Source organism: Colletotrichum phormii (assembly GCF_030913505.1).
Source record: "Colletotrichum phormii strain CBS 102054 chromosome Unknown BDP81scaffold_7, whole genome shotgun sequence".
Taxonomy (NCBI): domain Eukaryota; kingdom Fungi; phylum Ascomycota; class Sordariomycetes; order Glomerellales; family Glomerellaceae; genus Colletotrichum; species Colletotrichum phormii.
Genome location: NW_026851449.1, coordinates 807,618 through 833,000, shown reverse-complemented (window position 1 = coordinate 833,000; position 25,383 = coordinate 807,618). Strand labels below are relative to the sequence as shown.

Genomic DNA, 25,383 nt, shown 5'->3' with positions numbered 1-25,383 from the left:
GGTTTAAAAAAAATCTGTGAGTTGCATCTGAGGAAGGGCGGGGTAGCTTGTAATTGGTCGGGCAGTCACTCGGGGCGGGAACCAACCAAAGTGTGGTTTGGAGACGGCGGGGGACCGAACTTTCGGTGCTACCGGTCGCTGTTGCCTGAGTTTTCACTCTGTACCTTGAAGATGAGCACATCAGGCTCACTCAACGTATCACATGAAAGAATCAAGAACGTCAACATTGACGAAAAGCAGGCTACGAGATCAATTATGAGAAGCAAGTGAAGCAATAGAACAAACGCGAGCTCCAAAGTCAGTTGCTATCCGTCAGAATTTTGGCCGTCATTCGATCTGAGAACAATTCAATGCTTTCAACTGGACTGTGTAAGGCTCTTGGGAACATGGCCGTAGCATAGCTTGAAGCAAGAATATTAACAGAAATGGAACAAACAATAATTTACTAAATTGTCAGGCTTAACCTGAAGGCCAAGCGCAAAGCCTAGCGATTGAATCAAGCCCGAGACCACGCCCAAGACCTCTGGCTGGTAGATTGGTCGGGAGGATTTCAATGTTTCCACTCACATGGTAATTGGGCAATAAGCAATATAGTAGATGGGGTCCAAGAGCTCGTATCTTTTGATGGTACCCATCTCATGATGATAAGTGTTACGTGTATTGAGGAAAGACCACGTTCCAAACTCACCGCTCTATTGGAGTACGAGCATTTCTCCGACAACGGACATGGCCGGTTTGAATGTCTGGAGATAAAAGTTACTGTAGTGTTATCGACACAACGTCTGCCGCGAAGGATGAAGAGCACAGGTTGCTGCCTCGAAATCGCTTTGGCTCACCCACCGTCCCTGACTTAGCTACATGAGCTTGTTATGACTTATACCTACCTCGAAGTGTTAAACAGCCTTTAGTCTGGCAACGGCAAATGGCCTACACCAAATTCCCACATGGAATAGGAGCTCAAAATCAACAATGTGCGTCGCGGTTTGCCCATGCACCCGTGAGCGGCCATCGTCAGATCTGTGATCTCCGAACCCTGCCAACCAGAAGCGCCCGCATGCGCCACACTCGGACGCGAAAGTACACTAGAGGCCCGGCGACTCAACGGCGGAGAGCAGCAAGACGCCGTTTGACCGTCCATTTCCGCAGGGAGCAAACCTTCCTAGCCAGGGGTGAAGTCTGGGGCGGCAAGGCAGCCGACGAGACCAAGACGGACCAAACCAACACGGGTGTTCAAGGCGACATGAACATTCCCCTTTGAGCTTCGCCCTGGCATGTATTTGGTAGCAGTGCAGGCTGCGCAACAAGTGTACGGAGCTTTAACCCGCCCGCTATTGACGAGGGTGTGCCAATGTGAGTGCAATCCATTTTCTTTGGAGTGTCTCCCTTTTTCTTGCATCGTGGTGCCGCATTATTGACAGTTGATGAAATGGGATCGGGTCAATAACAAGTTAGTTCGCTGTCATCAGCTCGGATTGGGTCGACCTGTCTCGATCGAATCTCGGCCGTGCCATATTGAGATTGATTTATTGACGGACGGGATTGGCCAAGTTGCTATTAGTCGCCTACTCCGGCCTGGGCTGTGGCCTACACACACACAGCCCAATGCGCAACGGACGGTTGCAGAGCGGGAACGGACGCGATGGTTGTCCTACTGCCTCGACGGACATGTGCGTACGGATGGATACCTTACTTCGAAGTGGGATTGCAAGGCGTCGTCGACGTGTAGGTACTAGGCGCAGAGGTAAGTAAAATGTGTCTGGCCATGGCAGGCTACGCCAGATGTTCTGGCCACAGCATGTTACTTTTGCTTCTTACATCTACTCGATAGGGTCATTGTCGGGGGGTTGCTTTGCTTGTTACTTGCATCATTCTTTGGGTTCCCCAATGTACCACATTTCACCGGCAGGTTTCCAAGTTGGAATTTTGCTGGAGACGGCAGGCAGGCGTGGCTTCCTAGTCGTGCTAGCATACTATATCTGATGGGAGACTATCCTTAAGAGACGACGTAAATCTCTTTCCGCTGTCATCTTGCAGGTTTTTTTTCTGGTACGGCTAGAGAATCCAACGAATGGGCTGGAGTTGCGAGTGGTCGATACGAGGTAACTGGGTACGTGTGCGGAAAATAGAAGCTGGAAAAAGTGATTGACGTTCACAACAAGTTCGCACCCCTGCAGGGTAGTGGAGAGGTGTGAGTTGGTCCGTTCCAGGTTGAAGACCCTCATCAGCGGCCTTCCAAGTTCCAGATGATTTTGAGTCTTGACTCTTGAGGCCTGAGGGGAGTCGCGAGTGGCATACTTGGAGTACTAAGAGTTTTTACTCATCCAGACTCCAGAGTCCAGAGAGACCGCGTCACTATCAGACCTTCCACATAGACGCGGGAAGTGGAGGGGGAAAGAGGGCCACGGAGGGACAGGCCGACGGGACGTCCCTTCTCACATTTTCTGTGTTTCGTCCCTTCCTGCTCCTTGAGAAAGCACGCCACTTCAGTTATGGAGTACTTCATGGCATCTTGAGGTAAGGTAGGCAAGAGGCACCTAACCGTTCTATCAAAGGCAGGCAGCCATATAGGAGGGTTGCAAAGCATCAACATGTGAAGCGCCTTCTCACCATCACACGCGTCTTTGCCAGATACTGGCCACAGGTGCAACAGTACAGCGAGGTGCTCCGTAAGGACATAGTGACAGAGTCCCGGTGCCTGAGAGAACCACTATTCAAGCTTCCAGGACTGTCTGTCTTCAGTGATCGGAGAGACCTTCTGGGGCTACGAGAGTAGCGTCACGCTAGAGCCCCATCTCGCGCATGTTCTTGCATCTTCTTCTTATTCGTGTTAATCTCTTATGCCAAGGTATTAAGGCCGGAGCACCAGATACATCCTGTACGGCGGCTCTTTCCCAGTATTCGTCCTTGGGAAATATGGGCCAAAGTCGTGATCGGATCAAAAGTACCGGTAGATGGCGACATAGGTATCCGTACTGACAGCGGCGACATGAGTTGAAATAAGGATTCGGGAGAGCTTCTCCAAATTGCAGCGCACCGTCTTGCTCTTGTCCAGACTCCTGGTCAATTCTTTTTTACGTGATTGCGGGATGGAATTGTCCTATAAGCGGCCGGGGCATACGGAAGAGCAACGGAGGTCCAGGCAAGGTACCTTGCAGCACCAGCCAATGCTTGCCGCACGCTAGGTACATTGGTACTTTGGTTTGGTTAGGTGCCAGCCTCCAGGCCCACGTTGATTTCGGGAACCTCCAGCCTTCTCCACCGGTCAATTTTCCCTTCCAGGTTCTGCCCCTCGCCTCCATTCACGCCCCCTCCCACATCGCAATTGACGACTTCGATTCTTCAATTTAGCGAATCGGCACTCGATTTGCCTCCCACAGGCTCTACCACACTGCCAGCATCTTCTCATAACTCGTCTTAGTCCTGAAGACGCAAGCTGTGGCTGCCGACGGGACGGCGTCCCATATCCACATCTGCGTCAAACGGTTGTCTCCTGTTTCCTTCCTCGCAACCAGCCAGAGAGAGTCGAATGCATCCTAGACAGACGCTTTCAAGAAGACTTTGTGACGAATCAAGCAAGTCAACGAATACCTCGTCCGATTCTTGTCTTCATCGCCTATCTGTCCCGACAACGTGCTTCTCGGTCTGGGCATTCTTGAGCGACGCTCTGGAGCCTCCAGGAATAAAAAAAATCAGATGTTCTACGTACGGCTGCCCTGCCAACCACCCGCCGTGAACCCGACACGATCCCGGCGGCAGCGTACAGGGAGCCGTCCCCTTGTGTCCTCTCCGAGCCGGGGTGACTGAAGGTATGATCGATCCTGCGTCCCAGACTACATGCCATGGGAACGGCCGAGCTTCGGTCTGATCAGGTCTATTCGTTTTGATCACGCACTCCTGAACAGCATGCGAGTGCCTGTCATTTCAAAACCTCCATCGTTGCTTTGTCTCTCCGACGTGGATCGGTCTCGGACAATATTACGGCGGCCTTATTACCGACCGAGTCTCCTGTGCAGTGTGCTCTTGGTAAGCTCACAGTGGCCTGGATCTGGCAGATTGACCGAACCGGGGACCACCAGACTTGGCTTGGTGAAAACGCAGAGTTGTAATGGGACAGTTACCCTCGAAACAATTCATCATCAGCAATACTCGGGAGTGGCAGTCATCCGGCGTCCGCTGACCAGAAGCCACCAGAAGCCCCAGCCTCGAGTCCTAGACACGCAACCAGCCATCTGTTTACACACTCCGCAGCCACTTCTCGAAGCCCCATCCTGCCGACGGAAAAGGAATTATGAGACACGGCATGAGCCAGAATAACGTTGTCGTTGCTGGTCGCCGTTGTGCTCATTAGCCCACTAGCCAAGGAATCTCGTCCTGCAGTCGTCTCCAAAGTTCGATGGCGGCGGCCCCGAGTTTAATTTTTAAGACCTCGAGTCGCTACCGAGGCTGCCGACAGTCTACAGAGGAGGGCCCAGCTTTCTCAGTCGCCCAACCAATTCGCGTGCCCTACGCAAAGCCTCCTGCCTATCCGCGCTCGTCTGTTCGTCGGGATCGCTCTCTTCCCAAAGTCAAATTCGGCTGATCGTCTGGAGAAGCACGTTCTGTCCTCGTTGTTCGGCACCTCTTGCATGGCAGGCCAAAGTCTGGTGGCGTTTACTTCAAAGCTTCCATCATTTCAGCCGATGTCGAGAACGCGCAGCCCCGGGCAACGAAGACATGCAGGACACATGAGAGAGAGGCTGGGCTGAGTGCCATGGTGCAGCAATTGGATGGCGGGTGCAGCTGAGGCCTGAGGGGGAGGGTGTACCGCATCGGTAACAAGAACATTGACGGCGGACGACGCAGTGCGACGGTCGAGTAGTCCATACCGCTGTGCTACTCCGCATGAAGAAACAAGCCGCCCCGAGTATGATTACCACCAAAGAGGGTGTGCGGCCAAGGGGAAATGGACGATGGACGCCACCCAACGACACTAATCCCAATGGGCGATTCCTTCAAAGGGTTCAATTCAGGATCAAGAGAGACAATGGCGAAATCCCCCGGGGCCGTGGACCATGCATGTCGTACAGTTGTACCGAGAACGAGAGAGCAAGCCATCAATTGCTGGAGGATCCGAGAAAATGACATTGGCGGAAACGAAGGCGTCTCTCATCTCCCGTTTTACCATCCGGTCTTTTGGGTTGGGTTCACGCAGCACGCGGGCTTGGACCAGAGTTCAGCAGCAGGACGGCGGACAACGAACCAACGAACGACTGCTGTGCGTTCCTTAGAGATGGCAGTAGCGATCTCCGGGCCATCCCATCGTCATCCCAAAGCTGCCCATCCAATTCCATGCAGCCCAAAACCCTCAATCCCATTCCCCCCTTCTCGTCTTTTCTCCGCACACGCCCCCTTCCCCTGGATCCCTGACCCTAAACCCCTGGGGCCAGAGAATTCTAGCAGGGCGAACCAGGGAAAACCCGCAGAGCAAAGAGGCAAGGCAGCTGTGCAGGTATGCTGGCAGCGGGCCGACCAGGCTGTGAAGTCACAAGTCAAAGGAACGGTGGTGGGCTGGCTCGACTTTTTGCGTCAAGCGCTGCGTCAAGCCCACTCTTCCCAGCAACTATTGCTTGGTCTCTCCACTCTCCTAATAAAAATAGGCCCTGCGACTGGGTGTTGGAACCAGGGAAGTGCGTCGATGCGAGATAGAGAGAAAGCAGACCAGACTCCAGAGTCCCAGGCCAGACAGACCATCAGCAGGAACAGGAAGACTGGCCCAACAAGGACGCGGGACGCGGGACACGGGATGCAGAAGTGAGGAGAGAAGCAGAGGCAAAGCAGAGGGCAGAGGAGCAGAGGCCTTTCATATTTTCTCTCCTTGAACTCTGGAGACTGGATACCTGCCTGGACTGGCCCTGCTCACGTTCTTTCTGACATGCCCCTGTTTGGTCGACGGGGACCCTCACACTTGGCTGGCCTGCGTTAGACTTAGCCGTGCCTTTTTTTTTTTTTTGGCTCTCTTCTCTCTCAGTCTCTGCCTTGCCTAATTCCTTACTGATCGGATCGCCTCCTCCTTTCCACATTCCCACCCGCCCACCATTCGCTCCAAGTCTCCAACCTCTCGTTGTCTGCTTCGCCGACCCTCGCTGTTGCTGTCATCATTTGTTGCATATCACTTCGTGTCGTGCCCATCCATCCGACGACTTGACTTTGTTCCTGTTTATTCATTCGTTCTTCATATCCTAATACCCCGGTTTCCATCCTCCCCATCGCATCGCATCGGCGAACCCCCCCCCTAGCCCGCCCGCCCGCTTGTCCATCATCTCCATCGTTTCTGGCCTCGTACAGCCCGGGTCCAGCTTTTTTGCATCTCTTTGCGTTTGGATAAAAAAAAGTTTGAATGAGATCATACGGCTTCAGGTTTCACGCCCTCGCATACGCTCTATAGACTAATACTCGTCTCATCGCCTTCTCGACTGTTCGCCGTCTCATTCTGTCTTGTTGGAAAAGACCCCTTGGGTAAGCCATCGTCAAGCCATTCCTCTTGTCCTCCCTCATTCCTCAGCCTACCGGCCCAGGCCTATACATAGCTGCGCTCCCCCTTCGGATTCGCGACATCGCGGCGCGCGAGAGCGGGAGAAGCATTGCATTGTTGTTGAGAGCCCAGGTCCATCGCTAAGGCTGCTGGCGGCTATCATTTCCGCAATACCCTCATTCCCCATCTTCCCGTCTCCTCGGTCCCCACGAGTGGCCACATACCTAGCTCAGTCGCATACTGGAGACACTCTTGCGATACCTCACACACGCGCACAAGTCAACCGACGACGGATCGCAGTTGCAGCTGACATTCTGGATTCTTTCCGCTACGCAGCATCGCCTCGCTTACCGTACTTTGGTGTCACACTCCGCACCGAGTACTGACGCGAGCCACAAACAAAGCCCTCCCGAATCTCAGCTATCTGTCGTCATCCCACATCGGCTGACCCGCCTCGTATCGCTTTTTTTTTTTCTGCACTGCGGCCCCAGCCCGAGGCGAAGGACAGCCCCGAAGGATTTATCCTTACGAAGCCCGCTTCTCGAACTACCCGGCGTGTAAACGCGCAACGTTTCTGTCCCGTTGGGAAATACGAATAGCGGTTCATCCATATGCCTAGATTCTCCGTCTCTTTCGGCAGGCGGCGATCGACCGTCAACTCGGAAGAATTCCATGATGAGCAGGTAGAGACAACGACCAAGGAAAGGCCTACATCCTTCCGTGTCTTGGAAAGGACTGAAGTTGGAGCTGGAGCAGGACAAAAGTCATTTGATGGTGGACACAGGCTGCTCAAGGCAACCACGATGGCAATTCCTCCCAAGCCATACTCGGACTTGTCTCTCGAGGACAACAACATCTTTGCTGACGTGAAGAATAACCGGTATGTGCATCCGTCCCATTTTCCTTGAATCACATTTCCATTTCAGAACACATTCTTGGCCCTGGTGGGCAGAAGGAGGTGGGATTGAGAAAGCAAAAAAAAAAAAAAAAAGCGAGACCTGGGAAGCAAGCAGAAAAAAGAGGGTTGGCATGCATTCCACAGCGGCATGTCTCGGACTCAGCGGCGGATTGTTGCCCTGCTAGTGGTCTTTTTTCTTTCTTGCTGTCTCGATTTCCCTTCCCTGTCTGCAATTCATTTCAGGGCCATGGCAAGGATTGTGTCTAACGTCGACTGACTCGGCTTAAGGGGAAGTGGGTCATCTAATACCACCAAAACAACCTCGACAGATACTTCTTCGCGCCACAGCAACGTCTCAACCACACCGTCTTCGGCTGACCTCGGCCACCAAGGGGCTCAGGAAGAATGGAAACCCTCGATTAGAAAATCACAGACCGAAGTTCCAGCTCCCAAGCACAGCTCTGGTGGGTTCCTAAGCAAAGCCGGCAGAACCTTTTCCTTTGGCGGTCAAAAGAAGAATCAAGTTCCCGTCGACGATCATCCTCTACCTCCTCCGCCCTTGCCTCCCCAGCAGGCGTCGCTGGAGGACGACCATAATACCCGCAGACCAAGAGGTTTGACAGATTCCACCGACAGAACCGCCACGCCTCCCAAGCTCAGCGAGGAGGACTTCGCCCTCGACTTTGGCAGTAAGTTTGGTAATATGTTCAAAGGGTCAGGATTCGACAAAAGAGCTAGCCAAATGACGCTTCCCGGCAACGACCAGTCCAACATGGGACCTCGGTCCCTCACAACAAACCGAGTCAACCAACCCCAGCCGTCGCCCATCAAGATTGACAGGTCCATCAAAGTCGAGGCCTCGCCTTATTCATGGAGCAGCCAACATTCTAATGATAATCTGCTGTACTCCGGCTCCAACTCTCCCCCAGCCGCTGCACCGCCGCCAGTGCCTCGACATGGCTCACCACTGGCCTTCCGCAACAATGTGCCATCCGACATCATCGAAGACGAAGATGCGAACCTGTTGAAGGACTCGGTGGCAGCTAGTCGATTTCTTGGCGGTTCCAGTCAGCCTAGCAACCCGTCTCCACCCGGCAGATTCCGCAGAAATGAAGATACATTCTCGACAGCGTGGGATGCAACGGACAGCAAGGAGGAGGAGAACATGTTCGATAATAGCAGAGCACAACCGCCGAAGCCGCCCGCGCACACGCAGCACTACACATCCAACAACAACAACAACAACAACAACCACAGCCCGCCCCGAAACAAAGTTATGACTCCCGCCGAGTTCGAAAAGTACCGTCGAGACAAGGAACGCGATGACAACACCAGCGAGACGGTTAAGGCATCCGACGACAACCGCGATGATGATGAGGACCAGTATGACGACGACGAGGATGACATTGAAAAGGCGAAGCTAGCAGCCAAGCAGAGGAAGAAGCAGGAGGCTCACATGGCCGTCTACCGACAGCAGATGATGAAGGTTACGGGCGAGAACCCTATGGCCGGTCCTTCCGGACATGCCACCCGACCAAACCTATCCGTGTCGCTCAGCACCCCGAACCTCGGAAACCTCGCCGTCCCCGCGGGTCCACTGACTGGAAAATCTGACGGTTCCGAAGGAGAAGAGGACGAAGAAGTGCCTCTTGCCATCCTGGCTGCACACGGATTCCCGAACAAAAACAAGCCGCCTGCCCGACTCCTAAACATGGCTTCAAACCCCGACCTACGTTCATCCGCTCAGAACCAGCCCCAGCCTGCGAGACCGGGGTCGAGCATGGGCGAGGGAACAGGTCCGAGAGGAACAAGTGGTGGACATCTTCCTGCCTTTGCGAGGAAGCTCCCGCAGGACCCGTTCTTGGGTGCGGGTCTCATCAACGGACCCCCGCGCGAGTCTCTTACGTTTGGTGGAGGCTCTCCCGCACCCGGTGCCCAGCAGCCAGGCGTCGTCGGCGGCCTTGTCGGTGTCATTGCTGGCGAGGAACGAGCCCGGGCTATGCGCAGAGGTAGCCCCAACGTCGAGGCTAACGTCGACCCCTTCACGGGAGCACCGGTTGGCCCTGGCAACGGAGTTCCGGCCTCCATGGTATACAGCAACATGAACGGAATGAACGGCGGAATGGGAGGCATGGGTGGTATGGGAAGCATGCCGCAGATGCAACAGATGCAGCAAATGCAACAGAAGCAACCAATGCAGCAGATGCAGGGAATGCCTCAGATGCCTCAGATGCCTCAAATGCCCCAGATGATGCTTACACCAGGAGACCAGGCACAGATTCAGATGACCCAGCAGATGCAGCAGTTTATGCAGATGCAGATGCAGTTCATGCAGATGATGGCGACTCCGGGTGGCCAGAACATGAACGCCATGAACGGAATGAATGGCATGCAAAGACCGATGAGCCATGTTGGGACACCGTCCGTCCACGACAGCCAGCGCCAGTCTTACTTTGGAGATTCCATGCTGGAGCCCCCTCGACTCGACCCCCGAACGAGGACCATGAGCATGGTGCAGCCCAGCTCCTCTTCATGGATCCAACCTCCCGGAGGAGGATTCGCTCCATCTATTCACGGAGGCATGGGCGGTGGTGGTGGGTACGCACCCAGTATTCACGCCCAAGGTGCCGGGTATGCTCCCTCGATCGCACCCTCGGAACGCAGCAACGTGGGCTTACCAGGCCGTTACAGACCCGTAACGCAGCAAGCGCCCCAATTGGACTCTGGCCGACGCATGTCGGTCATGTCGGGAGCCATGGGATGGGACCAGCCTCCCAAGGTCGTTCAGCAGCAAGAGAACAAGTTGCCCGACAAGTCCAACAACAACTCAGACGATGACGACGAAGAGGGATGGGCTGCGATGAAGGCCAAGAAGGAGAAGAAGAGGGGACTGTGGAGAACGAAGAAGAGCATTGGCAGCGAAATTGGAGCGCTCATCTCATGAGGGTACACAAAATGACGAAGCCACATGGTTAAAAGGAGGATGAGAGAAAGAGGTGGGAAATCGGAACACGACGAAACAAAAAAAAGACTGGACATATTACCAAAAGGAACACAGACACACACACACACACACATCACGCAACTCATCTAAGGCGTGTTTGGGTTCTCTTTTTTTTCGATCTAGGGTTTGGTGTAGGGTATTTATTCGGCGCACCCTCATCAAGTGTACATTCTGGGAGAAATCTGTTTGCCGGGCGTCGCTGCGGGAGTGAAAGAGTAAGATGAAAGGACTTGGATATTGTTTACAAAGTCATGATAGACAGCTCTTGGTGCCATAATCAACTAATGTTGGAGAAAAAATGACCATGAAGATGAGCCCTCCGTTATGGTGCAATGATTAGGTTTGTGAGATATTTGGTGTATTACCTACCTACCTACTCAGGAGCCCCGAGTATTTTCACTCTTTTTAACATGACCGATTTGATGTTTGTGTCCAAATGGCAAGTAAATTTCAATGGGTCGATCTCTATCCACGATAGACCCTTGGTATGATTTCTCCAGTTTCTGTTGTTTCTCTTTTTCGGATTCTTTTACTTTTTTCAGTAAGCTTCTAAAACCAAAGGTCCCCCCACCCCTTCCATTTCATTCAATTCGAGATACAGCCCCTACTCCATCTTGCCCGTGGCCCAAGCCCTGCGCTTGGCGCCGAGCTCGACGGCAGCCAGACCCCAATCCTCGCCGTGGTTGTGGCCGCCAGAGGTAAGCCCGGCGCGGGCCTGAGCCTGCTCGTCGCTGAGGACGGTCAGGACACCAAAGATGACGGGGATGCCCGTGTCGAGGCCCACGCGCATGAGGCCCTGGGAGACGGCGTCGGCAATGTACTCAAAGTGCATCGTCTCGCCCTTGATGAGGACGCCGACGGCAATGATGGCGTCAAAGGGCAGGGCGGTTTCGGTGGGGAGGGAGGTCAGGTCCGTGGTCGAGGCGCCGAGAAGGTCGCCGGCTGAGGTGCCGGTGCCGGATTGTGCGGATTGGACTTGGGAGGCTTGGTAGAGTCTGTGGGAAGGGATTGTCAGCCAAAGGTAGCTAGCTACGGCTGGGTTTTGGATTGCGAAGAGCGGAAGTTCCGAAGCCCCGCGGTCAGTCTTGCGTGTTGCGACTGCTGCTTGCTGTTTGACTCACCTCTGAACGGAGATGGGGAGCTCCCAAGCTCCGGGGACGGACTGGACGACAATGTTGGAGTCCTTTACGCCGCAGGCGAGGAGCTTCTCCTTGGCGCCCTTGACGAGGGGCTCGATGATGGACGAGTTCCAGCGGGCGTGGACGATACCGATGCGCAGGGCACTACCGTCGTGCTGTTGCGGGGTAGGTCCCTTGATGTCGGACATTTTGAAGTTGAGTGGTTGGTGGTTGTGAATAGGAGGGGTATCAAGACGTTTGGTGTAGGTTCGTGGATGAGGTGGTCTTTCGCGACAGGTGGACAGCTCGGTTTTGGCGGGGGTGGTTTGGAAGATGGCAAGTGGTGGGATGAACAACAATGCTTTTGGGAGCTGGGAAGAGCTACGTAAGGTGCGGGTTTGGCTAAGGAATCGCTTGTAGTGTATTACGGGATAGCAAGGCGGGCGGGTTTCCAGGAACGAGGACCTTGCGATGCGGGGCAACAACGGTTTTGAGGTGCTTGCGTGCCTTGCACCTGCGAGTGGAGGGAGCTGCGGGGCTCGGCGCCCTGGCAGGCCTGGGAATCTGCAGGAAGCAGGCAGGGCAACCTTCCGTTACCTTACCTTAGCTTTGGCACGGCTGGCGCTGCTCTGAACGGAGCTCTCGGCTGGGACCAGCTGGCACATGAGCCACTCACTGCCTTCTTGGATGGGCAGGGTCGACTTACACGCTTCCTTCCTTCGTCTGCTGTTAGGTATGTCTCTTGCCTTTCTCTCACGTTCGGATCCGGCAGATTTTTCTTCTCTTCGTAACACTACCATTTTGATAATTCTCATTGCCGCTACTCTCACGTCTTTGTGTGCACATTGTCCCTCACTATCTAGAAATATCTCGTCTCTTTTCGGGGGCACCTGCTCTGTCTTCCATGCTTGCGCCGATCTTTTTGAACCCCAGATTCGTGTAGAATGTCAATATCTCAGCTACCTCAGGCCACAGTCCGCCAGCTTGGATCGTCTGTCGTCATCCCATCTCCTGTGTCACTTGTCAAGGAACTCGTAGACAATGCTATTGACGCTAATGCAAACAACGTCGAGACCTGGATATCGGCAAACGCAATAGACAAGATCCAGGTCAGGGACAACGGTCACGGCATCTGCTCGGAAGACTACGATGCTCTTGGACGCCGGTCACATACCAGTAAGCTCCGGACGTTCGAGGAGCTTCAGTGCAAGGGAGGCCAGACACTTGGGTTTCGCGGCGATGCCTTGGCAAGCGTGAATGCCGTCTCAAAGCTCACCATCACGACGAGGACGAGTCAAGATCAGGTGGCAACACTGCTGATACTCAACCCCAAAGGTGGCGGTGTAACGGACAAGAAGCATGTTTCGGGGTCCGTTGGGACGACCATCGACGTCTCGGACTTGTTTGCCAATATTCCGGTTCGCAGGCAACAGATTCAGAAGGAGAGCAAGAAAGCATACACCCAGATCAGGGACCTTCTCCAGGTGTACGCACTTACTCGACCGCACATTAGGCTTTCCTTGAAAGTCATGAAAAACGATAAGCTCTCGTGGTCTTATGCTCCAGGCAAAGGCGTCGGCGTCCGAGAGGCAGTTCTCCAAGTCTTCGGCTCCGAGCTGGTTTCGCAATGCGTCTAGAAGACGTTCAGTGGAACCACACCTGCGATCTCAGCAACGAAACCGGGGAGACCAGACACGCCAGAATCTATCATGAGACTCGAGGCTTTTCTACCGAGGGCTGATGCCGATCCCGTGAAGGTGTCTGGCAAAGGCTACTTTATCTCCGTTGACTCGAGACCCATGGCTACAACGAGGGGCACAATGAAGAAGCTTGTCGATACTTACAAACAACACTTACGCAGCTGTGTCGTTCTCGCCGGTTCTTCCAGGTCTATTTCCAAGCCTTTCATACGCTTGAATGTCGAATGTATTCTCGGAAGCTACGATCCCAACGTAACCACGGCCAAAGATGAGGTCATCTTTGCAAACGAGCCCAAATTGCTAGCCCTGTTCGAGGACATGTGCAAGGAGATATACCAACCAACCGAGCCCGAACCAATGGCTGAAGTTGTCACAGAAAACATCCAAACTCCGAACCAGCAAGCTAGACACCAGAGTCCAGATCTTCTCCCAGACGATGACGAAGAAGACTATGACCTCCTCCAAAACTTGGCATCGGTCGAGGAAGTGAGTCTTGAAAGAGCACCAACCGGCCTGGTTTCCCCTGAGAGTGGACAGCAGATGCCAGGATCTCCCGACAGAGAGCATTTACACGGCCGTAGAAGTGCACTTGGGGCGGTGGAGGATTCGAGCGATCCCACCTGGGTGAACCACGAGTTAAGAAATGTTGGCAATGGCATTGTCGTAGACAGGTCCTCTCTCTCAAACTCGGGGCAACCGCAAATCAGCCGACAGGCCGAGGAAGACCCCCAGGAACCAGTACTCACCCAAACCCTCCTTCGAACCGGTTGGGAGGTGAACATGGCTCGAGATGAGACTGCAAGCCCCGATGGTCAAACGCAACCGATTCTTCTGGGCCCTCCCAGTACGGGTATACACGAGTTCATACAGTCACAGTTGGAAGAGCAGACCCAACGAGAGGAACCTAATCCATGGTCTCTGGCGAAAATAGCGGCTGGACAACGTTCTACTCACCACGAAGACATGCCTGGCCTTCTACTCACAGGCGAGCATAGTGACAGCAATCTGGGCGGCACAGCTTCTCGCCAGCAAGTCCATATCTCTTGGATAGCAGAGCTCATGCAGGAAGCCGATGGAGTAATGAGCCGGAGTATCGAAGACCAAAGACGTTCCCAGCAGCAGCAATCTCAACGCCATTGGGTACCTGCAGCAGCAAGGGAGGAAATATACGATCCAGATAACATTGAGCCACCGATCCTACAACACCCTGCCGCCCCACCAACTAGTTATCAGATTCCAAGACACCAAGAACCGCGAGGAATTTCAAGAGATGAGGAAGCATTCCATTCATCTATTACTGGACACGACATTGAAGACCTAGAGGTGATGCCGCAGAGAGGCCCAGGCGTTCGCCAACGCATCGGTGCCAAGACGCCGTATCCCTTTGCGAATCTTGACCAGAGCAGTGTGCTTGGCACGCCTCCTCCGTCTTCTAGTCCGTTGCGCAAGCCATTCCGGGTGCCTGCCCGCATCGAACAAGGCAGAGACCTCCATGTACGACCAGCACTACCAAGGCCCACCCAGGTCACTCGGAGATTTGAGCCTCACAGGGCAGACGGACTGAGACAAAGCAAACTTGCCGTCGACACCCGAAGAGAGAGGCAGCAACCAAGGCTAGAGGATACGTCGACTAATTGCTTTCCTTCGGTGGAGGCGAGACCAGATGACATCTATGATGGTTTCGAGAAGACAAGGAAGTCAAAGCATCACTACCAGCAAGCCAGCCCAGAGCCAAATGAGAGACAGATGTTGGAGAGATTGAACGCTCTACGCCACAGAACTGAAGAAGAATATGGAGAGATTGCAGAGGACGAACGGGGTAGATCGCTCTCTCGGAGAGCTACGACTACCCTGCCGGACATGTCTCCGCGAAGATACCTGAAGAAGAGACTAGCATCTAGGTCCAGGTCGAGAACCAAGGTACACAAAAGGATGAGATCGGAGATGCTCCCATTTGAGAAGCTGTTCTCGGGGGCTCATACTCAGACACGGCCACTTACACTTGATCTACAAGATCTGCGGAAGCAGGTTACCGATGCATCTAACTATGATCTCTATATCACCAGAGGCATTCAGGAAGCGGCGTTTCACATTGGAAGGAATGAGATGGAGAATATCAGCAACAAGCTTCAAGAAATCGTGGGCGCCTGGGTGTATGAGAAGCATGGAGTTGAAGTGGAGCTTGAGATTGATATTGGGGCATTGTGCGAAGAAGGAGACATAAGAGTATGATGAGATAAGTCACTTTGCTTGATGGAGGGTGTCATATCGTTCGAGGGCGAGGTGTAAGTTGCGTTTACAAGGCGGCTTTGCTATGGGAGAAGTTATCATTATGTGTATGCAGGGCTGTTACTTACTTTATATAGATAACGACCACCACATCTTCATTTTAATGGACGCATCTCTGCCTTACATATTCTTTGCTCGGCTCACAGTCTCGTCTACCGTACGTAGCTATCTCACGCCTTACTCTGTATCTGTGTCACCTCTTACTTCCAAGAACTTGCTCAAAGTTGGAACTCTTGGAGAAGCCTACGTGCACACGATGGTCCTTGGAACCTTCGATTCTATCCACCCTATATAGCTTCATGCCTACCTGGTCTAATGATAGGCCCGTGTTCAGGAGTATGTCGAGAAATCCGGGGGCTAGGTAGATACGGGGGGCTGTGAGAGGTGAGAGAATACCTATCATCCTATCAAACTGGGGATACATATGCATTCGTCATGTTTTAAAGATTTGGCACATTGAGTAGGTAACGAAGAGAGGGCCGGTAGTGTTACAAAGCAAGTATGTACATGTATAAAGAATGGGGATGCCCCGACTTCCAGGACCAATCTTCACGGGCTGATCGAAACCAGCGGTTGTAACGTAGGAAATTGCAGTATATCTTGCCCGAACAGCAAAATACTTGATCACTCAGGGTAGAAGCCGTGAAGTTGAACCGATACCGTGTATGCCGTCTCAAGGGTACGTCACTCCATTGCGGAAGCAGCGGGGAAGAAAGGCTGGATGAAAAAGGGGGGGTGGAGGGGTGGCGCTGCCGATCAGAGACAGGCAGCGATGATACGGGAGCCCACAAAACCCGGCCCCTTGGATGAGTACACGTACTTGAATGTATACAGCCAAGACAGGTTTTCCTTTAAATCTCTGTGGGACTGGGATTGAATTCTTTTCCCGCGTTGAAAGCGGTGTTATCGGTTTGAAAAAGGGGACTCGGCTGGCCTAACATGACGATTTGTCTTGATGCCATATCCCATATGTAATATTGTCACGGCCTCAAAAGGGGTGGGGGGTTTGCCTTCACCGTTTCCACGAAAGGAGACTTCGCAGTGGTATACACGAGTGCCTTGCAGCCGAACATCGTTTCCCCGAGTATGGAACGTCGGTAAGAGGCTGAGATGGCTTTCTATCCTCTCCATGATGCAGCACAGCAACGGGTGGGGTTCGAGGAAGAGGGCAGCATCGTATTCCTGCTGCGCCGGTGCCTACCTACTATCCTAGCTGGTGTGTAAAGGCCGCAGTAGTTTGAACTTCTCCTTCTGCAGCAACTTTCGGGGCCCCTAATTATACTACTTGACCACACCGTTCGGGCGCAAGTGACACAGAACAAGTGGCTGCCATTTGACTCGGGTTGGCCCTGTGGCTTGCCCGTAACGGCGCATGTGAGGCAAGCCCGGTGACGGCACGCCACAGGCTCCGGCTTCCTGGCGTCTTCCTGTCTCACATTAGGTTCCCGCGAGGATAGGGCTGGGCCGGCCTAGAAACAGTGTAGGTGCTTGCGAAGCGGTGAGATATAGAAGACGGCTACAGGATAGAGGGCAAGACTGGCCATTTCCCGGAAGAAGCTATGCAGTGGCGAGCAAGGTGAGCACGCGGAGTGAGGCATGGGGACCACGAGGTTGACCTGGAACCATACTCCTCTGCACTGGGCCAATGTAGCATCTGTAAAGCCCGCACACTGCCAGTATCAACAGCTGAGATCCGGCCCGTGAAACACAGGTTTGCACCCATCTGTGAACATCTTAGCATACCATAATACGGACGGCCATCAAGTGAGAAGAAAGCTCATAGACCTGCGCTGTTGAGCAAGGAGGCAGCAGGGAGCTAGCAACAGACCGCGAAGTCAGGCGGAATGATATGATATCGGCTTCTTCGTCGTCCGGGACGGCGGCAGCAATGGGCAAGTGGGGCTGAAGAGCGTCGTTCGGACAGCGTGATGACACTCAATCAGCGGTGCAAAATTATGCATACCATGCCGGGTAAAGAGCCTCCAGGTCGATGTCTGGAGCAAAGTATTAAAGGTTGCCGAAAATAGCTACAGCCAAAGTAAGCGAGACATATGGAGACTGGCTTGTGCAGAAGTTCGTATTAGGGACGCGAAGGAATCTGATTCCTATTTGCTGTCGCCGCGGGTGGTGGAGGGAAAGGCGGTATGATTGGGTTAGTCGACTGGCGAGTTATCGTGATGGGTTCTGACGAAGAGAGTCAATGTTTCACTACCAAAGTTTGATGTACGTTTGCTTGAGCTACTTACGCAAGCACAGCAAGGCTGGCCAGGTAAGTCCTACGTGCCCAGGCAATCGAGGTGTTGACTTGTTCCTAGTTTTTTGAGATGATCGATCTGGCCTCTAGGCACGGATAATGGCTCAGTTTGGGCATCGCATTGAGTCTGGAAGATCATATTGCCATGCGATCCGAGTCGATTTTCTTTTTGCAGGAGACGGGTGACGATGTTATGAGCATGTACGAGTATAGATACGATGGCTATGGCCAAGGATGTGTTGTGCGAATGAAGTGTCGGGTTGTGCAACCGGGGGTATAATAGCCAGATGCTATACATGGAGAACCCGTCAATCATGATTAAATGCTGGGGTCCTTGCTGGCAGGTTTTTCTTGCTACTTGTGCTCCGTAGTAGCTCGGGGTTCTGTGGCCCAGCCAGCAATAACATCGACAGGTATTCCTGGCCGTGGGCGCCGTAGAAGTCCTCTGCTGGGATTGGAGCGTCGCACACGGTGCCGCGGGTTGGACGATCCTCTGCGATGCATGTGGGCTACTTGCTCAGTGCCTTGGAAACTGGTATTGCCAGAGACATTGAGATCTCGATCGGTGGTTTTGTCGTTTTTGCGTCTCCTCCCATGGCGAATACTGACGATGATGCCAGTATTGATGCTCATTTGTTAGGTAGCATGGAGATTCCAGTTGGATGCTTGCCAACAAATTGCACAGACAATGAGGATTCGGCAGGTACTGTATCGATCGGTGGTCCGGGTTTCGTCTGAAGTCATAGTTCCGTACTGCCACATTTATGTTTAGTTGATGATCCTGGCAACTTGGCCCATGCGCGACTCTCCTCATCTCCGTCCAAATTGTTTCCCGAAGGCGGACAGTGTGTCGGTAACCGGAAGGGGAGACGAGAATGAGGGCAGAAATTTGTCGGCCAGGCGTGCCGTGTGCCTGTTACCGTACTGTAGCATTGTACGGATACGCATACTAGAAGACTGCCATTCTTGATGTAGTGAAGTAACAACAGAGTCCGTCCAAAAGCAGAAAGACAGACGAACTGGCCTCCGCTGCACGCTGCAAGCACGGGGGGCTGGAGATGTCCGTATGCAAGTCACAAATGCGATTGAACTGCCATCTCAGGCCTGAAGGGTGCTTGGGCTCAGCGTGTGTCATTGCCCTGGTTCTGCCCTGCCCTGCTCTTCTCTGCTCTGCATGAGCTCACGGTACGTTCTGACACTGCTGGGCCACTTGATTGTTAACAGATGTGGTTTTGGTGATTAGGGGAGGACGGTGCCTTACTTGCCAGTACTACCTAAATTACATCGAGGTTGGCGTGTTATCTCCATGTGAGACGGTCCCATTGAGTGCGCGACGGATGACATTAGACACATCCAAGTCAGAGACAAGGTCTCACGCCAGCTATTGGCGTTGAAATGGATCGAGGTGAGCTGGCTTTGCGGAATTCCATCGGCACGTCATAGGGTGGCAGTCTTGGTTTCAGGCCGGGCGCTAGACAAGCACTGCCATTGGGAAACCTTCTTCCCCTCGCCCTTGTCTTACCTTATGTATCGGCCCCCCGTCGTCTGTCTCCTTGGGACGAGCCTAGGTTTGCCCTGGAGACGGATAGATGGTGTATTAGGTAGGTATTCGAATGGTGCGTGGTTGGAGAGTGACCCTGCGTGAGGCCACTTTAGTTGTTCGTAGCCAGAAGAGAACAGAAGGGGTCCAGGGTATTCATAGCGGCGAAGCGAAGACTAGAGAGGGGACAAGCCATGTCTGGGCCTTGTTAATCGGCTGGGCGACGAGACGAGTTGAGCAAATGGTCGGGTGGGCTCGTCGTGACATGTAGAAAATAGTGGCAGTGGTGGGCAGACAAAGTACAGAATATCGATAGCCCAGAGACCGAAGAGAGTGTGTATCCGTAATAAGGTGACCAATTTTCTCAGGTCGCTCCCACTTTTGGCTGACCTGACCTGAATTGAAATGGGTACGAATAGAGATGGGCCAGACGGGCGAGGTAGGAGGGACGGGGCTCGGCTGCGCCTTACTGAGTGGGGAACTGCACATCCATGGCCTGGCTGGGGGTGTCTAACGGGCAGCCAACCGGCAACTTTGAATGCGCCCGGGGACCCCTTGGGTTTGTGGCTTTTTGGGGGAAAGAATGATGTGGATGGATGGATTAATGGGGAGGCAGTTGAAGGAACTCAGCACACTCAGTTCCTTCTTGAGAAGGAAACGGGAACCCAGTGAGCAGGCACTCAGCAAACTACCCCCTGGCAAGAAGGTGCTGAGAAAAGGTACTTGCTCCGAAGTACCTTCCATTCTCTCAATCTATACGAATACATCGGGAAAAGTACTTTGAAGTTCGAACCTTTCCTATCCCATCAAGTCTCTCGCGGCCTCGCCCCGGATCATGCTGAGCAACTGGGCTGCTCCTAGCAGCTGGCCAGCGCACTGATGAGTCCTCAATGGCCGACAGCACCGAGGACCGAAGGCGAAGTGAACCTCCACTGGAATCATTCCATCGTCTTATATACAACGTGTGAGCTGTCCGTGGCACGGGAGGGCACCAAGGGCGACAAGGGGCACCAAGGGCGAGTAAACGTGCAGACACAAGACCCGAGAACATGAAGTGAGAATGCTCAGCCACAGTCCATCTTGCAGTAGAATCGTTTCCGTGTCGCACCTCAGCTCTTTTGCCTACATCCCAGACGCAAAGTTCCCCAAATTGAACCTACGCAGTAATTACTAACCGTAGGTCTGGGCCAATTCTGCTTGTCTTGTGCTGAGCTGGTCGACCGATCCGCACCTCACAGGTTCACCTTGACAGGGCATGGACAGGGGGTCTACGAGGCACATGCTCCAAAGTCACTTTTTGCAAAAGAAGGACGAGAAACCAGAGAAGGATCCCTGGTATCCCGTACTCTTACCAAGTACCTGCTCCCCCGGCTCACTCCAACTCTTCCATTGAGCTGCTCTCCCGCGCAACAACATCCCGTCTTTCCTGCCTGCACCTGCACCGCCGACACCACCGACACCACCATACACACCCACTCAGCCAACATTCCTCCCTCTCCCCTCTTCGAATTTTTCATTCTTCCATAGCACAGGCCAACCTAACACGCGATCAACACATCAACGGCTACGAGCCAAACCCCTACGGATACTGGAAGGAAAATAATTCGACAAAAGGCGAGCAAGGTCGAGATCACGATATCGCGCCAACGAATCGAGGAACGGAATCACGGCGACAATACCATACGAGGCGACCGCTGCAGTACCCCCAAGATGCCGGGATTCTAGCACACCACTCCCGTGTTTCTCTTCTTTGCCTCAGTGCGTCTTTCGTTCACCCCACGCCGCTTCAACCGTCACTCCTGCCTCTGTAGCAGCGTTCGACTACACGCCAGGCGGGACGCCTGTCCGAAACATGCGAATGCCTCCATCTGCTTCTCCACGAGACCTACCCCATCCCGAGAGCCTTCCAAGACATGCAGTGATAGCCCACCCTGGACGTGGAAAGCGCGTTCCTTCGCTGTCATTCCAACCCGTCAAGTCTTTACACTCGCTGTCGAGGCAGAACACTCGCTCGCCCCTTCAAGGATCCCGATATCCTTCATCACACTCGCTCACGATGGATCGCAGCCATGGTCGTCGACTGTCGCCATTGCCATCTCGAACCCGTAGATCTGCTGTGGACTCCTTCGGCGCGCTGCTCACCATCATTCTCGCCTGCCTGTTGATAAGGCCTGCCTCTGCAGTTCTGATCCCTTTCGACAACTGCCTGCCCGACAGCTACCGAAACTTCGATCCCTTGCCGCTGCAATGGAGTCCCGTATACGTAGACGCTCGCTTCGATACCGAAAACCCAGATCACCTTCTTCAAATCATCGTATGGGGCAATGTATCTGGCTCTCTTTACAAGGTGGATCTGCCTGTTAAAGGCTCTCCGCTGTGGAATGATTCTAGCAGTACGGATGGCAAAATCCTCGACTACACGAAAGAAGGGAACAAAGTCACAACTCTTGCCAGCAAGGTCAATTTCTTGACCTACGAGCCATTCAGCAACGTCTCTAGTTTCTGCAACTACAGCCTGGTCAATGGGTCGTGTCCTCTTCCCCCCGTCTTCAACGACACGGCCATGTAAGCATCCCTCCAGGGCAATCTTGCTGCATGTCGACTGACATCTTTCCAGTACCAACCCGTACGGGATCTTGCCCTCTGTAAACATCACGGCCAAGATGGAATCGTCCTATGCATTTACATCGCTAGCCGCGACATTGCAAGTCATATACGGCGACGACTCTGCCAAACATATCGCATGTGCCTCGGCCACTGTAACCCCGGACCTGGGAAGTCTTCGCGATCTTCTGCGTTATCTGCCGCTTGTGGTTCTTCTCTTCGTAGGATTTGCGACCATGTTCGCCTCCGTATTCAGTCCGTGGGGTTCGACAGACATCTTTCACTGGACGACAAATTATGGCCGAGACGCTGATCTGTTGCGACTGGTGACACCGGGATTTGGAGACTGCCTTCAGTACATTCAATTTGTGGCTCTCACCGGAGGGCTGACTCTCAACTATCCCGGATTCTACCAACCAGTCGTCAGTCAGGTGGGTTGGTCTGCGCTGATGTTCAACGAGAGCTTTGTTAGCAAGTCCCCAGGCTGGCAATCGATTCAAGACGGTATTTACGTCACCAATGGCACATACGGACTGCACCAGTACGCGCAAATGGTGGGCATGACCGATGTCGAAGATATCTGGGCGGGAACGATGGTCTGGGTTTGCGTCATCGTCGCGGCTCTCTTCGTCCTGATTCAAATCGGCTTTTTCTTCCGCTGGGTGCTTCGGTTTATCAGCGATACCCCTGAAGAGGACCTCCGTGCTAAGAACATACCGTTCTCTGTCGGTAATGTCGTGCGTGTCGTCTTCAACTACCTTCTGCTGCCTATTGTTGCACTGTCAACATTTCAACTGGTGGTTGCCAGTCAGTCACGCGAGTTTGCTGTTGCTCTAGCTATCATCACCCTTCTCATGTTGGTATGCTTTGCCGCATGGCTCCTTTATCTGATCTTTAGGACCCGGCCAAGAGCTGTCCTATTCGATGATTTGCCGACTGTGTTGCTCTATGGGCCTCTTTACAACACCTACTCAGACGAGGCAGCGGCCTTTGCGTTGATTCCTGTCACGCTGACGTTCATCCGCGGCATTGCGATTGGCGCCGTGCAACCTGTTGGCATCGCACAAATCGTTTTGCTTGCTATCTGTGAAGTCGTTCACCTCCTGACCCTTCACGCTTTCAGGCCTTTCCAGTCTCCAACATCTATGAATGCCTACCATACGCTTTTCTCTGCTTTGCGTTTCACCACCGTCATGCTCATGGTGGCGTTCGTACCGCAAATGGGCGTTACAGAGGGTCCCAAAGGATGGATCGGCTACACCATCCTACTGATTCACGCCTGTGTATTGGTTCTTGGATTCTTCCTGAACGCACTGCAAACGATAATTGAGGTAACTGCGCGACTAATGGGTGCTGGAGGCGACGACACGCGGGGTCTGCAACGCGGTGGGCTGTCAAAGATATTTGGTATGCGACAGCTGCAACGTCGTACGTCTCGAAGGGAAAATGGTCCTTCACGAGCAAGCCAACTGTCGACCACGGGCATGCTCGACGCCGATGAAAATTCAAAGACCGGATATGTAATGCGGGGCGGCAGACTGAGAAGCGAGTCGGCAGGAAGTGGTTTCCTCCTCCGAAGCCAGCAACGGAGCTCTTCCGCACTAGACAGCATCGATCCGTATACCGGTCAAGTCCGCAACTTCGACAGTGGTAGCAACTTTACCCCGACAACGCCAGGTGAAGTTAGCACCTTCTCTTTCTTGCCGTCACCTGCTGCAGCCACTCGACCTCCCGCTGCCGTCACCGTCGAATCTGCCGATCCTTACTATCGACCTCCGCGACGCCGTGGCGACACTCTCAATGGATCATCCACGTCCCTTCCTCACCGAGCCTCCGTCGCCGATTCTCGACGTTACAGCCAAGGGGGAGCACATCTTGCCGATGCTACGGCAGACTTGGAAGCACAACTATCAAGGGGCCCGACACCCGCCCCTCAAGCCATTAACTTGACCCCGAGAGCGGACTACTCGACGAGAGAGGTGGATTTCTACTACGGCGTTCGAGGACCAGCCCTCAACTCGGAGGGCATCGGTCGTAAACTGAGGACTGGCCCTGCCGATCCGACCAAACCAATGGCTACCGCCGCAGGATGGTTCCGCACCATGTTTGGGGGTAAGACAAAGGAAAAGGGCAAAGGATTCGAAGTTGTACGAAGCTCGCGAATGCCACCGGCCATGCGTGCAGCCGCCGACGCAGAGTACGACGCTGAGCCCCCACCAGAGGGAATTCCGGTGGCCATGGGTGTTTTGAGAAACGGGCCCATTGAATCAGACGACGATGAACCGAAGAACAAAGCGGCACGGAAACGCCCCGAAAATGCAGAAAACTCGGAAAATCTGCTCAACGATGATGGCGTCTCGGTCGTTTCGGTCGTTTCGGTCGAATCGGAGATCGAAGAGATCGGACTACAGAAGGTGTCTGATGTACCACCAACCTTGCCAGGAATCGCAAGTTCTGGCAGCTTCAAGCTGCCCAGCCGGGTTCCTTCCAAGGCAAGCCGGTCAGCTTCACAAAAGCACAGGCGCCAATTCACGGAGTCGGACATCCCCGAAATACCTCGGAAGAGCTCAAAGAGAGATTCTGGCATGGGCCGGGGGCACTCTCCAGCCCCTTCGTTCAACCTTATACCGCCGACGTCGCCCGCTGGGCCGCTAAATGGCGAGCCTTCAGGAAGCACGACAGCACAGGGCAGCCTTACTTCGTCCCCAAATCCCGGGCGACTTCCCTTTGAGCGGACAGAATCTCATCAAAAACGACTCTCTTCCAACGGTTCATCTCTGGAAGAGTTCAACATTCGTAGGACGCCAAGTACCGAGCGGCCAACCAGCTATGGGGTAGTCGCGCAGCACAGCATCAGCAGAGTTGATCCTGGCTCTGATCAGCAGGTCGACTTACTAGGGACTTCTGCTGAGCTTGTCGACGAGCGAGGGCCCTCCAGCAGGAGCTCGTCGGCGGGAGGCAGAGGTCAGTGATACAGCACGTCACTCTACCCGACGCGCACTTTCCTTTTAATTCTATTTTGTTTTAAATAGGGCACTTAATGTCATTTCAGGGTGGCCTATGAGTCTTATTGTACACGATGTATAAATCCACAAGAGGGGTAACCTAATTCCTCTGTGCAGAGCAAGCGGGACATGGTCGGGAACGGAGTACGGTTGGTACAATTGGCCTTGGGTGCTTATTAGCGACGGCGTCTTAAAAACTGGACCAGGCTGGTATCTGATGGGCGGCCTGTCATTCTTATCATCGAGGATCTCATTATTTTACGGACGATGGCGGGGCCGAGAATTATATCTAGTTATGACACTGCCTCCATCGGGCTGCTCAGTCCCAGATCACCAACTTAATGAATGACTATTTTTTCCACTCGCAAGTAGTGTGTATTGTATTTCCGTAGACTTAGACTTTCAGAGTTCCCGTAAACCATGAAGCTGGGTTCCGTTGGGCTATGACGGTGTGGAACAG

The 25,383-nt window shown here is 53.5% G+C and overlaps 4 protein-coding genes across 4 annotated transcripts; all 4 read left to right on the top strand.

The window, feature by feature from the left end:
- The first annotated feature begins 4,761 nt into the window (after positions 1 to 4,761).
- Positions 4,762 to 5,911, top strand: BDP81DRAFT_203716 (uncharacterized protein). Its single transcript, XM_060582576.1, has one exon. The coding sequence runs from the start codon at positions 4,943 to 4,945 to the stop codon at positions 5,792 to 5,794; it is 852 nt and encodes a 283-aa protein (XP_060446815.1). The 5' UTR covers positions 4,762 to 4,942; the 3' UTR covers positions 5,795 to 5,911.
- Positions 5,912 to 7,122: 1,211 nt separating this feature from the next.
- On the top strand, positions 7,123 to 10,353 carry BDP81DRAFT_316568 (uncharacterized protein; the record flags this gene model as incomplete). Its single annotated transcript, XM_060584184.1, has 2 exons — positions 7,123 to 7,391; positions 7,758 to 10,353. The coding sequence occupies 2 exons, from the start codon at positions 7,123 to 7,125 to the stop codon at positions 10,351 to 10,353; spliced, it is 2,865 nt and encodes a 954-aa protein (XP_060446814.1).
- An 815-nt stretch (positions 10,354 to 11,168) lies between these two features.
- BDP81DRAFT_480273 (uncharacterized protein) lies at positions 11,169 to 15,738 on the top strand (the record flags this gene model as incomplete). The annotated part of the gene is made up of 7 exons (XM_060594921.1): positions 11,169 to 11,183; positions 12,491 to 13,111; positions 13,169 to 13,808; positions 13,899 to 14,308; positions 14,348 to 14,607; positions 14,638 to 14,725; positions 14,756 to 15,738. The coding sequence occupies 7 exons, from the start codon at positions 11,169 to 11,171 to the stop codon at positions 15,461 to 15,463; spliced, it is 2,742 nt and encodes a 913-aa protein (XP_060446813.1). The 3' UTR covers positions 15,464 to 15,738.
- A 5,632-nt stretch (positions 15,739 to 21,370) lies between these two features.
- BDP81DRAFT_392825 (uncharacterized protein) lies at positions 21,371 to 24,890 on the top strand (the record flags this gene model as incomplete). The annotated part of the gene is made up of 2 exons (XM_060587756.1): positions 21,371 to 21,879; positions 21,932 to 24,890. The coding sequence occupies 2 exons, from the start codon at positions 21,371 to 21,373 to the stop codon at positions 24,888 to 24,890; spliced, it is 3,468 nt and encodes a 1,155-aa protein (XP_060446812.1).
- Between the last annotated feature and the right edge of the window lie 493 nt (positions 24,891 to 25,383).

What these genes read in the sequence shown, in the direction of transcription:
- BDP81DRAFT_203716 (XM_060582576.1), top strand. Translation starts at nt 4,943, where the DNA reads ATGGACGATGGACGCCACCCAACGACACTAATCCCAATGGGCGATTCC.